This window comes from Cloeon dipterum, chromosome 3 (genome assembly GCF_949628265.1).
Source record: "Cloeon dipterum chromosome 3, ieCloDipt1.1, whole genome shotgun sequence".
NCBI lineage: Eukaryota > Metazoa > Arthropoda > Insecta > Ephemeroptera > Baetidae > Cloeon > Cloeon dipterum.
The window spans coordinates 12,005,421-12,019,459 of NC_088788.1; the positions used below are offsets into that span (position 1 = coordinate 12,005,421).

Below are 14,039 nucleotides of genomic sequence, written 5' to 3' on the forward strand. Positions count from 1 at the left end.
AATTGCGTATTAACTCTTCCAAGTAAGTTATAAAAGGCTAGTGATTCATGTGGCTCCCCTGATTTTGATATGGGTATAAAATAAAAGATGATTTTTCACTTTTTACAAAAATATGCTACAACGATATGCTTTTATTTCAATATGCGCAGTTGGGATTGTTTAAACATTTTTTGGTATACAATCGCTGGCTGAAGCAAACTCAACGCAGGCGGTGTATGTTCGTGTTTCATTGGTGTTGGTGAGGAATATTTGACCACGTCAAAGAATCCTGGCGGGGGTGACTACCAGCCTGAAACAAAATTGAAATCAGAAATAAGAAACCATGAAGACAATTTTAAATTAAACTAAAGCAGCACCTTTGGAGCCTCCTCCGATGCTGCCGCCTCCGTATCCTCCAGAGCCTCCGCCGGACCAGCCGCCGTGACCTCCGCCGATGCTACCACCGCCATATCCGCCTCCGATGCTGCCACCCCCATATCCGCCTCCGATGCTGCCACCGCCATATCCGCCCCCGATGCTGCCACCGCCGACCTGCTTCCAGCCGCTGGAACCGCCTCCGATGCCACCGCTTCCGCCTCCGACCTTCCATCCACTGCTACCGCCGCCGAGACCGCCGCTTCCGTATCCACCGCTGCCGCCTCCAAGGCTCCAGCCGCTGCCGCCGCCTCCCTGCTTCCATCCTCCGGAGCCACCTCCGAATCCGCCGCCGAGGCCTCCGCCGCCGATCTTCCATCCTCCAGAGCCACCTCCAATTCCGGAGCCGCCTCCCAAGTTCCAGCCTGAGGAGCCACCTCCAAGTCCAGAGCCGCCTCCCAAGTTCCAGCCTGAAGAGCCGCCTCCGAGTCCAGAGCCACCTCCCAGCTTCCATCCGCCGCTTCCGCCTCCAGAGCTCAAGCCATGGCTGCCGCCTCCGTATCCACCGCCTCCATAGCCGCCACCGCCGCCGCCGCCGGATCCGTAACCACCGCCTCCGACGCTCTTGACAATGACTACCTTAGCAAACTGCGGGGCGCCGCCTCCAACGCCTGAAAAAATAATTAAAAAGGCCGCACTCGAAACTGGTTGAAATCGACTTACCACCTCCTGAACCACCGGACCAGCCTCCGTGTCCGCCGCCGCCGCCACCGCCGGATCCAAAGCTACCGCCTCCGTAGCCGCCGCCACCATGTCCACCACCGCCGCCTCCACTTAATCCACCTGTTGATTCATTAAATTGTTATTAAATAATGCCACTTGGAGAAATGAATTAGCGACTTACCATAAGCCTGGCTGATGGCGACGGAGATCACAGCAGCGATAATAAAGAGCTGGAAATTTTGTGAATTGTTATTAAAATTGAACAAAAAAAATTAGTCAAGATTTATACGCCTTACCTTCATGGTGCAAACGACTGAGTGTTTCTTGATCAGTCGCTGGTGGTTGTTTGATAGCTCATCATCAAGAATTTGGCTTTTTATACTCTAGATCGCACCCACTTACTTTCTCACAATCAGCAGAAAGCTGCATTATGTGCACCAGAGAGCGCGCGCAAAATGGAAGTGGCTGATGAAGATCGACGCACTGTAGATGAAAGAATTGCAGTTGGCACAACAAATCGGTCTACTAAATCAGGAAAAACACAGCTAGAATGCTTTTGAAACTCTTTTCAAGCTCTAAATTTCATGAAGACAAGAATAATCAGGATTGCGGGAAAATTTCTGATTGAATCAGATTAACGAGGAAACAGTTCAATGAACAATCAATTTAAATTAAATTTGGGAAATTATTAACAGGATTGAAATTAAGCTTTTTTCTTTTAATTAGTCCATACACATCATTGTTGCATCTCATTTCACTTAGTCTCGAAACTTAAAATAAGAAAGTGCTCAAGTAAGTTGGTCGCATCATTAAAGTTGAATGGAGAAAGAAATAATGTTTTTTTTTCTTCGTTGCACAAAAGCTCCCGTATCCAAGTGTCTGCAGAAATCCTGTTCATCCAAAATTCGACTGAAACGTTTTATTTTTTCAAAAATGACATTTACCTTTTAAAAGTAAAGCTGTACAGAAAAATTGTGAAATTTTTTTAACTTTATTCATCTCTTATCCTCCTCTGAATATTGCGAAAAAGCTTAAGTTTTACCAGGCGGCTGCCTTTTTAATTTGCGAGAAAGTTGACTGCAAAGTTTGCATGCTAATCGAGTTTCAAGAACTCGGGATTTATTTCACCCAAAGGGAAATTTTCCTCATAATTTGCACACCTTTGAATTGATCGCGACGAGGAATCGAAACCAAGCAAAATATCACTGAACCTGCGGCCCGTTTAATTTTTTGAATAAATTTGCATTATAATCTGCGTAATGTGTAATCCAAGTGATTTCATTATTGCATAGTATGAATCAGATACATATTACATACTCTGTTGCTAAATTGAACAAACAATATAGACTTAAATTGAATCACTGGTATTTATATCAAACAATGAAAATTTTCTCCATTGATGGCCTGTAAAGCGCTAAGATCCACTCTAAACAGGCGAGGTTTAACAAATAGGCAGGTTTGGGGAGCTTTTTGTTGGTTGTTTTTTATTCATGGGTCAAGTCGTGGGTGTCCTCTAGCCATAAAATTACATTAATTAAATTTCGTCTATCCGCCGTACACTGTTAGAAAATTGATCTCAAAGGGATTTAAAATATCAAATATATCTGTGCTGTGACTACTGTGGAGTAAAAATTATCCGGTGCTGTATCTCGTTGGTAAAATAATATTACATTGCGCGCAGCAGTGAGATGCAAATTCCAGATTTCTAATAAGGTTAGATATGTTTGATAACATATTGATAAAGATGAAGTTTCAAATTTTAAAAAGGACTCTTGTTTTAGTTTTCGCTTCGTTGTGCTATAAACGTGACAAGGAGCTCAAAATTAAAAAAAAGTATTTAAAATTTGAATTTGAACTTTTGGATCTTTGAGTGACAATATTGATGGATTTTTCATTACAGTTAGACTTTATTATATTTTTTATTTATATACATTAAGTGTTAAATGATTTGAGGAAAAAAAAATGAATATTTGATTATATTGTTAAGAGAAATAAAGCGAACAAAGAGATAAATCTTACTAACATGTCTCATTTGAACTCCCGTAGAGTTTGGTATTAAGTAGAGTTGCATCATATTAAAATGGGTTCTATGTTAAATTAGGAGGTTTGATTTTAGTGATTCAATGCGGCTGTCCTGATTTTGATGTGGGTGTTTAAAAAGAAAGAAGATTTTTTTCACTTTTTACAAAAATATTCTACAAACATATGCTTTATTTTCATTTGTGCAGTTGGGATCATTAAAACATTTTTGGTATACAATCGCTTGGCTGAAGCAAACTCAACGCAGGCGGTGTATGTTCATTTTCCATTGGTGTTGGTAAGGAATATTTGACCGCGTTAAAGCATCCTGTTGCGTTTACCACCAGCCTGGAACAAAGCAGAAATTGAAATTAGAAACCATGAAGACAATTTTAAATTAAACTAAAGCCGCACCTTTGGAGCCTCCTCCGATGCTGCCGCCTCCGTATCCACCAGAGCCGCCGCCGGACCAGCCGCCGTGACCTCCGCCGATGCTACCGCCGCCATATCCGCCTCCGATACTGCCACCGCCGAATCCGCGACCGGCCGGCTGCCAGCCGCTGGAGCCGCCTCCGTATCCGCCGCTTCCGTATCCGCCGCTGCCGCCTCCAAGGCTCCAGCCGCTGCCGCCGCCTCCCTGCTTCCATCCTCCGGAGCCACCTCCGAATCCGCCGCTAAGGCCTCCTCCGCCGATCTTCCAGCCTCCGGAGCCACCTCCAAGTCCAGAGCCGCCTCCCAGGCTCCAGCCGCGGCTGCCGCCTCCGTATCCGCCGCTACCGCCTCCGGCGCTCCAGCCGCGGCTGCCGCCTCCGTAGCCACCACCTCCGTATCCGCCGCCGCCGGATCCAAATCCACCGCCTCCACCGCTCTTGACAATGATCACCTTAGCGATCTGCGGGGCGCCGCCTCCAAAGCCTGAAATAAATAATTAAAAATCCGCTCTCGAAACTGGTTGGAATCATCTTACCACCTCCTGAACCACCGGACCAGCCGCGTCCACCGCCACCTCCGGACCAGCCTCCATGTCCGCCGCCGCCGGATCCAAAACCACCGCCGCCGTAGCCGCCGCCACCATATCCGCCACCGCCGCCTCCGCTAAATCCGCCTGTTCGAATATTAAAATATTATTAAATTCCCAGCACGGAGAGATGAATGAGCGACAAACCATAAGCCTGGCTGATGGCGACGGAGATCACCGCAGCGATAATAAAGAGCTGGAATTTTTTGGATTGGTGTCAAAATTGAATAACTGAATTTGCAAATTGCTATTCACGCCTTACCTTCATGGTGCAAACGACTGAGTGTTTCTTGTTCAGTCGCTGGTGGTTGTTTGATATCTCATCATCATGAATTTGGCTTTATATACTCAAGATCACCCACTCACTTTCTCAGCGCGCTGCATTATTTGCACCTGAGAACGCGCGCAGTGGAAGGGGCTGATGAAGACGCGCCGCAGACGAAAGAGTTGCAGCGACACAACATTTCGCATGGTCGCACTCACGGCGAGTCAAAAGTGAATTCTTTTTTTCCAAATCTTGCTCTCAGGCCGTGCAGACACCCACGCGTGATTTATTAAGCACGCTAATAACACGTTCACATCTGCCTCGGATAAGGTATATGAAAGGGCGAGATTAATACATGATATCCATGTCACGAATAAAACAACAAAAGGTGCACGAAATAATTTTGTAGCACCTGCGCTCGCTGTTTGCGTCATTTGCTCGGAGAATCCGCCTCCGAGGCATTTAGGAATAACAAGCAACGTCCTGTAAAAGATTTTATTTCCAATCCAGGAAGACAAGATCGAAGGGGAAAAAAGAATTGCACACCTTCATATTTTGATCTTGAACTGCTCGCCGAGCCATTAATTTTTGACAGAGGTGAGGATGTCGTCGCAAAAAAAGCATAATAAGACGGCACGCTAAGGAGAATCTGATATCCGCCCGCTGCGCTGCGCTCTTCCGTGAAAAGATGAGCGCATGGCCTTCGAGCATTTCGTGAAGCAGCGTAGGTGCGTGAAATTAGTGCAATATTATTTGCTTAACAAATTGGATGCAGTGAAAATCGGGATTTTTCGGCCCAATTTTTGCTCAGCAAGGACGTTGGAGCAATTTAATAATAATGAAAGATGATTGAGGTATCGATTCAGATTATTTTAAATAAAAGAAGTTTAGACAAAATAATGGCTAAAATTTTAATTTTTAGAATCAGAAAGAATATAATAAGTAAAAACATAGACGTTTAAAAACTTAATTAATTTTTGCCAGTTCATATAGATGGTATTTTATATTACCTCGATATCCTTTTTAATGCAAGAAACTTTATTGAAATACGAAATCAGGTCATAATCATTATCATTAAGTGCAGTTACTGAACTAAAAATAATTTATAATAAGCGTTCTTCCACCAAGTGGTCGATTTTATCATCCGCTGTGGCAAACGACACATTTAACACTGAGTAATCGATAGAAACGACAGTCTGTTAAAGTTAATTTCATTATATATTTACAAAATATGTATTTTATTTTAATTCTTTTAAATAAATTAATGAACTTAGTTTCATATAAAAAAAATGTAAATATTTTACATTTGATTGCCGAGAGAGTCTTCAGGAAAGTGACATCTGCAGCTTTTACGAAATATCTTTTGCCCCAAAAAAGTGACTAAACTAACTAAAATTTAGTTTTCTCATGGCAGAAATTTCTCTTTTTAATTTCTCTGACAATTATTTTCCTCACTTGTTTTTTTTGGCAATATATTTTGAAACACGATTAATACAAATACAACAGCAGGAAAATAACGTTCCTTGATAGTCACCTAATTTCGTTAGGTTTTTTAAAAAGTCACCGAGAGGCTGCGAAATTTTAATTAAGTTATTAGTCATGCTATTCATAACAAATTTTGGATTCAAAGAAACAATTGCTCTCAAATTCACGTTTACTTTTTTCAACACACAATGAATAATGCCTTTTGGTGGCTAATTCAGGGAAAGCATGAAATTAAGTAAAATAGTTGCAACATTGCTGCTATTGCACACCCAGGTCATCGTCGGCATATACATCTAGGGAAAATCTCCACGCGGAGCTGTTCCGAAAAACCTCGTTGCAAGGAGTGAAAGGAAAATTATGAATTGCATCCATCTGCAGTGTCTGAAAATAAATAAATAATAATGTAGTCCAGCCGTGCGTGTCATCGGCGACAGTAAAATAATTTTCGTCTCAAATGCGCGCAGAATATAAGTGCCGCGCGGTGACGATTAATTCAACACAACGGGCGACGAGTGTCTCGAATTCGCAATGAACGTGTATGCATGTGAACTAAAAAGATGTGAATATAATGACATCGAGAACAATGCGAAAGGACAAATAATTAAGTGCGGCGACGGCGGCGTTTCCCAATGCTCCAGTTGCGAGCGTAAATCGAATCGAATTTTTCTGGCAGAGTGTGTCGCGAAATGCGCGGCGATGATCATTACTGCGGCGGCATTGTCGCCGACGCGTCTGTCGGAGCCCAATTTCGTCACGCACGGCGAAGTGCATTCATTGTATATACGCAAGTGAGAGTGAACGGCTCCGCGGCCACCGCCGCAAGCAGCATCTTGCATCTATCCCATCTTCCGCGGCAACAAGGTTCTCTGCTCGAGCATTTTTCGCGGCTAACAGCGAGAGTGCAAGGACGGCCCTGGCCTAGTTGATGAGCTGGACCTCACCGCTGCTTAGTTCATTCATTCGCCATGCACCGATGGACGAGGAGATCGAGCACCGAGAAATTACGATGAGTGTGTGAATCACAAATATTGAACACACGGCGCTGCATTTTCTGCGACCCTGGTGTTTTTTTCTCATTCCTGCGCTTTTAGCAGTTGATTATTTGCACTTTTTCCTTGCGATTCCCTTGATAAACTGAAATGATATGATCAATTATAAATTATGCGCAGTTCTTCTTCTCATCTGTCTTGGCTTTTTAATATAATAAAACCATAGGGCAGCTAATCGCTTACTTCTATATATTTTTCTAAAAGTATAGAATTTCACTTTTAAAAAAACAGCTTGAAAATAAAGGATTGAATTTAGGCCCTTAAATTTTGTGGAGGAGGGTTTGTGGCGGCGGGATTCACAAGATTTCGTCACTTTGCTCTCTTTATAATTGTGCCCATTGTCAGAAATAAGTGCAGTCAATCGTTTTTAACGGCGACGAATCAAAAACATCTGCAGCTAATTCTCTTTTGTGGATTTTTTTTGCAGTTTAAATACAGCTGATGAGGCGCCTGAGGGGCCAAAGCAACTTGCTGCGCGCAGTTCGAGAACATGCGAGAAGAAAAAATCAAACATATATTCCTTGTTGAAAACTAGTTGTCTTTTTATATATGCCTGGAATAGTAAAAATGGAATGAATTCATGCTGTAAAATTTACTCAAAATGCAACATCAAATTTACAACAGGAAAATTAATAAAATATTTTCAGGAAAAACATTCATGGCACAGAGTCGCTTTGGTAACTTTGGTGACGGCCGAAATAAAAAGACAGCTATTTCCAACGATGAACATGGAAAATTCGCTTTTTTCCTCTTCAATCATTACCACTTTGAGCTATCCATCTTAGTTAAAATCCACACAGTAAAAAGCTATCGTGCATGTTCACTTTAAAATGTTTTATTAAATTTATAATTCCCTTATTTCACCAACAGCGCAATTTGGATTGTAGGACTATTTATTTAATTTTCTCACTTGGTTCAATAAAATTATTTTTAGCTATCAAATTATTAATTATGGCGGCCACTTAGCACTTCATCCGTTTGATGAAAAAAGATTAAACTTATATAATTATGCATCAAGAATTATATATTTTTTTAAATTCTTAATACTCGGTGGTTAAAATTTTCAAGTTTATTCCCAGCATCGTAATTTTATTTGGCTGTAAATTAATTTCATTTTGTTAAATTGGGTCATCTTGATAATTATGAGCTAATGATTTAGCTACATATCGAGAGATCATACTACAGAGGTTAACGCTGCTGTAATATTTTTCGGGTCTTGTTGAACGAAAGGAAAGTATCAAGATTTATGACTTAAAACGAAGTAGTACTTTTTAAAATGCAATAAAAAACACAGCATCAATTGTTTTCCGGAGCCAATCAATAAGGTTTTAACGAATTATTTATTTGAACATGTAACAATAGCATTGAGAAACTTAATACAGCTTAATCACGTTGTGTCAAATGCATGCTCCCATAATATTTCGAAATAAAAGTTTTCAATCAGAAATAAATTTCTCTTTAATGGATTAGCACCAAAGCCAAGTTTCCGTGTTCAACACTTCACTCCAGTATGATTATAGACAATCGCGTCAGGTGATATTTCTTGAAAAATCGGCAAAAATGATCCGACTGTAAGAGCGAGAACAATGGCACTTCAATTGACCAACTGCAGCTGGAGCGGAGCACTTCTCATTGCATTATTTTGCCTAATATCCACTTAAAATTGCAGCATCCGGCGGCGGCAAAGATGTTTGCCTTTCGCGCTCACTTAATTGCTGCGAAAATAAATGGGGGAGATGCTCATCAAGCGAGGTTTCTGCTGCAGATATAGAGCTTCTGCTTTTCAATTGATATCTCTTTCTGCCGGTCGCTCTATATGAAATGCAGCGATTCGCATCAAACTCAGCCGCAACCAACGCACAGTGCTCTTGGATTGGATTTTTTTCTTTCTCGTCACTCTCAAAACTCGTCCGACACTTTTACTTTTCAAGGAAATTTTGAGACATCTTTGAGAGCAGCAAAAAGTGTTTCATTTAGCACACACAGCCGTGGGATGTTAGGTGCTGTTAATTACCATTGTGTGCCAGAGCAATTTTAAATAATGCACTTTTATCTGTAGTATATCTGTACACACTTTTGGCTTTTAATGCAGCCTTGGCCAATGACTCCCGCTTGTTCTAACGATAACATTAACGTTGAAATGAGATGATCTCGCTTCCTTGTTGTTTTGTGAGCGAGCGTATTTTAAAAGCAATTAGTTCATGGGCATCATCACCAAAAAAGTGGATTGAAATGATTTTCAAGGCCCATTAACTCATCGTATTGAAATGTCACACGCATCACGAATCCGCTTAATGGAATCCTACCACAAAAAGTGTAATTATCTTATACAATATGTTGTTTTCTGAACAGGAAAATCCGACAAAATTCTGCTTTTCAAATGATAATACTAAATTTATTAACCTGTTTATAGTTTTCGTAATTTAAAATTGGTCTCGCAAGTAGTGAATCTACACGTTTAATTAGGTTGTTAATACTAATGAGCGAATTATTTGCTTTAAGCATTAATTAACATTTAACGACCATAAAATAGTCCCATGATTTTAATCAATGAGAACAATGGGTTACCTCTTAGATTAGATTCTCACAATGCTAATGTTTTGAAATCAAATATTTTGGCAATAAATTGGTTTGGTTTACATTTAGGTAATTCTTTTTTGAAATTGTTGTTAAGAAAATGGCCAGAAATAATTTTATCGTATATAATTATAAAAATGCATCGAAAATAGCTTGTTATGCAACATAAAATACAATAATAATGTCTTTAAATTTAATATATGTGACACAAAATCGTGTTTTTAGGTGAAGACAAACATCGCTGTCTATTAGAAGGTTTGATATATAAATAATGCCGAGACACAAATATTTTTATTGTTTGCAACGTTTATCGATTTGTATTAGCTGGTAATTTGTAACATATGGTATAAATAAACTGCTATTGTCTAACAGCATTGGCGTGATAGTTACTGCGTGAAAGAAACTCATACAAAGTCGAGCGTTTTTGCAACACGTGTGTGACTCTCTTCAAATCAACCATTAGACGGAGAAATACATTCTCACTTTTATGGTATTTTTATTGAGGGCGTCAATGATGGCGCTACCTCCTTGTTGGACTGTTTCCAAATTAACACATTTTACAATAATGCTAATCAATATCTTTATCACCAATGAAAGAGGTAACACGAAGTACGTACTGCACTACAAAATGCAAGTTTAGTTAATAAACAACTCTTATTCCCATTTATCCTCCACATCAGAAGAGCAGATAAAATTTTTTTAATTATTATTGCAAAAAAAACTTTAAGATTGCAGGATGTTAATAATTAACAAAATAAAAATAAATATTAAATAATCACTCACTTTTCATATTTTCAAAAAAAAATTAGGGATTTTAAATAAACCGGAAAATTGCCTGCCTTATTACGACATAAAGAAAAAGCAGGAATTAAAACACCCATGACCCTGCCTTGCAACAAATAAAGTACACACGCGGCCAGCAACAGAACTGACACCTTCACGATGACAAATAAAATCCATTCAAAATTATCAAGTGTTAACGTAAAGTATAAGTTCCTCTCATCCTTATATGAGATTTACAATCCACAGAAAAAAAATGTTCAAGCACAAAAATACAAAGTCTCTATAATCGGTAAAATTACTGAGCCAGGCGCTGGAATAATAATATGAATTAGGAGGGGCCAAGGATTTTAGAGGCAGATGCGGCTGAGTTGAAATTGAAATTTAAACGAGACCTGTCACTTTACTGTGAGTACTGGTAAAAAATGAAAAATATTGCATGCTATTTTATGTTACCAAAATGTGATTCTTACTCGGGAGGCTGGGGAGAGCGCCACGCGCGCGTCTCCTGCACTGACGTAGTGGAATTTAATCATTTAAATTCAGTGGCTTTTCCAACTTAAATCATAAAATAAAAAATGCACAACATTATTATTGTCAAGCCTCCAAACTTTCATAATAATTTTATTTTAATTTCATATCCCAAATATTACATACATTATTTAAAAATATTTTCTTTCTTTGGATAATCAGGTGTGTATAATATATTATAGCTTTATCAGCGCGTCAGCTTGTGACTCAACACCGCAGTGTCTGATTCAACGCCTTTTTAGCCTGGCCACACCCCTTAAGTCTTCAATGCCAAGCTCGTATCGTAGTTGAAGTTGCGTTTTGTTGTTTCGGTGTTTTTACTTAATAATACTTAAACGCGCAGCTCAAAACAGTTACTCTCGAAGTTTTAGGAGAAACAAAATCTATTATTACTCCGTCTTTGCAAGTTCAAAGAGATCAGCAACGCGTTGAAAAAGAGACGACTCAAAAATGGCATTCACCTTCGCAGCGTTTTCCTACATCATTGCACTCATCGCAGATGCTTTCCTCATATTTTTCGCCATATTCCACGTAAGTTCTATTAAAAGTTTCATCGCCGCACTTATTGAAACGTTCTTCATATTTCTATTTCACAGGTGATTGCTTTTGACGAGCTCAAAACCGACTACAAAAACCCTATTGACCAGTGCAACAGCCTGAATCCAGTAAGTTTCAGCAAAATTTCGCGAGTCATCAATTTTTTAACCAATTGTCTTTGTCTTCCAGTTAGTGCTACCGGAATACTTGCTTCATATTCTTTTCAACATCCTCTTCTTAGTGTCTGGAGAGTGGTTCTCACTGGTTCTGAACATGCCAATGATTGCGTACAATATTAACAGGTAAATATGATGGATAAATAGTAGCAAACCCGTCGTTCTTATTCAAGCTTAATTTTTACAGGTACAGAACGAGGCCAGTGATGTCGGGCCCTGGGCTCTATGATCCAACAAGCATCATGAACTCTGACACACTAACCAAATGCCAGCGCGAAGGGTGGATAAAGCTTGCCTTCTACCTCATTTCGTTCTTCTACTATCTCTATGGGTGAGTGTTTACAATAATCTGAAACTCGTGGAAAAAATAATGAATAATATGTTTACAGGATGATCTATTCCCTTATTTCGGCCTAAAAGGACTCAACCGACTGGATGTTTTTAGTCTTCTTAATGTGGCACCAAAGGACAGCCTTGAATCAGTTGCAACTGCCCAAACAACGAAAAAAGGTGGCAACAAGGACTGACGTTACAATATAAAGACAAGCATCTCATATTGAGAAGCGAGTTATCACCTTTTGTTTCACGGAGTATTCTGCCTTTTAATTTATTTATGTTGGTTATGTTTTGTTGCTGAAGTTTCTTAACATCAAATCGTATAAATTGGAAATGTTCTGAATGTTTTCATTTTTTTGAATAAGTGGAATAAAACTAGAAAGATCTAAAGCGTGTTTATAGTTTTATAAAAGTGTCATAGATACAAAATCGTCAACAAAAACAGGAATACACATTTTAGAGGAAATCAAAACAATATTATAATATATGGCCCAAGTTTGGTAAGAGGGCAGTAGATGGTGGTTATTTTGTTATTAAACCTAGTGACATTTTATGATATTAATTAAATAGGCATGATTAGGAAGATTTAATTGACCATTTGCACTTGTATTGCATTATTAATGCACAGCCAAATCCACGTTTGATGAATTTGAACGAAACATTTACAGTGGTGTTAATCATTTGTACCATCAGCAACGAGATGAACTTAGGTTAGTAAGACGAGACTCAACTTAAACTAAAAAAATCAATCCAAATAATAAATTGCATAGCTAGGAATGTACCTCTCTGTGGCTTAATAATCGCCACGCAGACGCAAATGGTCAATTGGTACAAAAATATTTGCTTGTACAATTTTTCATCAAAATATGACTGGATGAGTTTTGTCGTGAATATTAATCACATTGTCGTAAATACACGCACATTAATTTATGATACAAATTTCGAGCTGTGGAGCTCTCTTTGACATCTATAGGCGTAACATTTTTTTCAACATCAATCGCGATAGTATGTTGAACATTCAGTATCATAATGGGCTAAAAACACTACTTGCTCAACTTTTCGCGGAGCCACTCTTCCGTCAACTCCTCCAGTTCGCGCACCTCGTACACACGGGTGAGATCAGCCTCCCGTTGCAGAGCCATTTTGGTCCCGGCGTACATGATCTGCAGCTCAATCTGGCTGTCTGAGTTTGGAATTAGCAAAAAGCTGAGATGAGTGAATTTAAATTATACCCCTTGGTGTGATGTAAATGAAACACATGGGATAGGAAATCCGCCCGTCACTGTGCTCCATCTTGTAGCTGTAGATGACATATCGAGGCTGATGTGAAGGTAAAGATTCTCTCAACTCATCGACACTGACATCCTCGAAAAGCTCGTCAACGCATATGCACTGCTTTGCACGGTCAACTTTCACTGATGAAAAGAAATTTAAGCATTTTCGGAATCAAACAAAGATTTAGTTTTAATTACAGACAAGAGCGGCGTTGTCCTTTGGCTTTCGAAAGCGAAATTCTTTCAGCTTTGCTTTCAGGCTGTCATCGATGTCGCAGACTTTCACGTTGTGAGTCTAAAATTGAGACAGAGCGAAATTTAATTGTGTGTAAAATTAGATTCATTCCAATTCTCAAATTATGGGTGTTCCAATAGGTACTCACAATATAAACTTTGAAAACAAAGAAATTAACCCATGTTATTATTATTCAGGGTAAAATAAATTATTCGAAAACAAATAATAGTACATAAATTTAATATTTAATAGAGCAACAAATCAATATTAGATAATAATGCATAATTATTGCTTCATCCTGACATGACATGTATGTACTTGTGAGTCATGCACTCCAGCGTACGGATATGCATAGGGGAGTTGATAATACATACATACACGGGAAATGAAAATTTTATATTGACTCTTTTACTTTTAAAGGACAAGAGGGAGAGTAAAAATAACAAACCATGATTGATCAAGGGTTGATCTTGATAAAGAGAGCGAGATTACTAAGCGAAGAACCTGTAAACGTAGAGAGCGAGTCGAAATTTGATCTTTTCAGACTTCTGAGTGCTTCAGAGATCTCGTCATAAACAATACGGATCCAGCAATCTAGACAAAACAGAGGATGCAGTGGCCACGCCCATCAATTTCCTCGCCCGCCCCGCCAGATGGCAATACTGCAACAACAACAGAAA

General features: G+C 39.4%; 4 protein-coding genes across 5 annotated transcripts; 1 reads left to right on the top strand and 3 right to left on the bottom strand.

Annotated features, from left to right (window-relative positions):
* Positions 1–91: 91 nt before the first annotated feature.
* Positions 92–1,483, bottom strand: LOC135940303 (uncharacterized). 2 transcript variants are annotated; one of them, XM_065485141.1, is made up of 6 exons: positions 1,374–1,483; positions 1,259–1,307; positions 1,078–1,197; positions 792–1,025; positions 357–746; positions 92–289 (listed from the first exon to the last, which is right to left on the bottom strand). In XM_065485141.1, the coding sequence occupies exons 1-6, from the start codon at positions 1,377–1,379 to the stop codon at positions 282–284; spliced, it is 807 nt and encodes a 268-aa protein (XP_065341213.1). In that variant the 5' UTR covers positions 1,380–1,483; the 3' UTR covers positions 92–281. The 2 variants fall into 2 exon arrangements, with proteins under 2 accessions (XP_065341213.1, XP_065341212.1); XM_065485140.1 differs by having other exon boundaries at positions 357–1,025.
* A 1,785-nt stretch (positions 1,484–3,268) lies between these two features.
* LOC135940305 (acanthoscurrin-2-like) lies at positions 3,269–4,513 on the bottom strand. The gene is made up of 5 exons (XM_065485142.1): positions 4,377–4,513; positions 4,262–4,310; positions 4,064–4,201; positions 3,511–4,011; positions 3,269–3,444 (listed from the first exon to the last, which is right to left on the bottom strand). The coding sequence occupies exons 1-5, from the start codon at positions 4,380–4,382 to the stop codon at positions 3,434–3,436; spliced, it is 705 nt and encodes a 234-aa protein (XP_065341214.1). The 5' UTR covers positions 4,383–4,513; the 3' UTR covers positions 3,269–3,433.
* Positions 4,514–11,056: 6,543 nt separating this feature from the next.
* On the top strand, positions 11,057–12,243 carry cni (protein cornichon). Its single transcript, XM_065483506.1, has 5 exons — positions 11,057–11,332; positions 11,398–11,466; positions 11,528–11,640; positions 11,702–11,845; positions 11,904–12,243. Exons 1-5 carry the CDS (start codon positions 11,252–11,254, stop codon positions 11,929–11,931), a joined length of 435 nt encoding a protein of 144 aa, XP_065339578.1. The 5' UTR covers positions 11,057–11,251; the 3' UTR covers positions 11,932–12,243.
* GMF (Glia maturation factor) lies at positions 12,237–13,969 on the bottom strand. Its single transcript, XM_065483507.1, has 4 exons — positions 13,808–13,969; positions 13,323–13,419; positions 13,083–13,265; positions 12,237–13,033 (listed from the first exon to the last, which is right to left on the bottom strand). Exons 1-4 carry the CDS (start codon positions 13,808–13,810, stop codon positions 12,894–12,896), a joined length of 423 nt encoding a protein of 140 aa, XP_065339579.1. The 5' UTR covers positions 13,811–13,969; the 3' UTR covers positions 12,237–12,893.
* Positions 13,970–14,039: the final 70 nt, after the last annotated feature.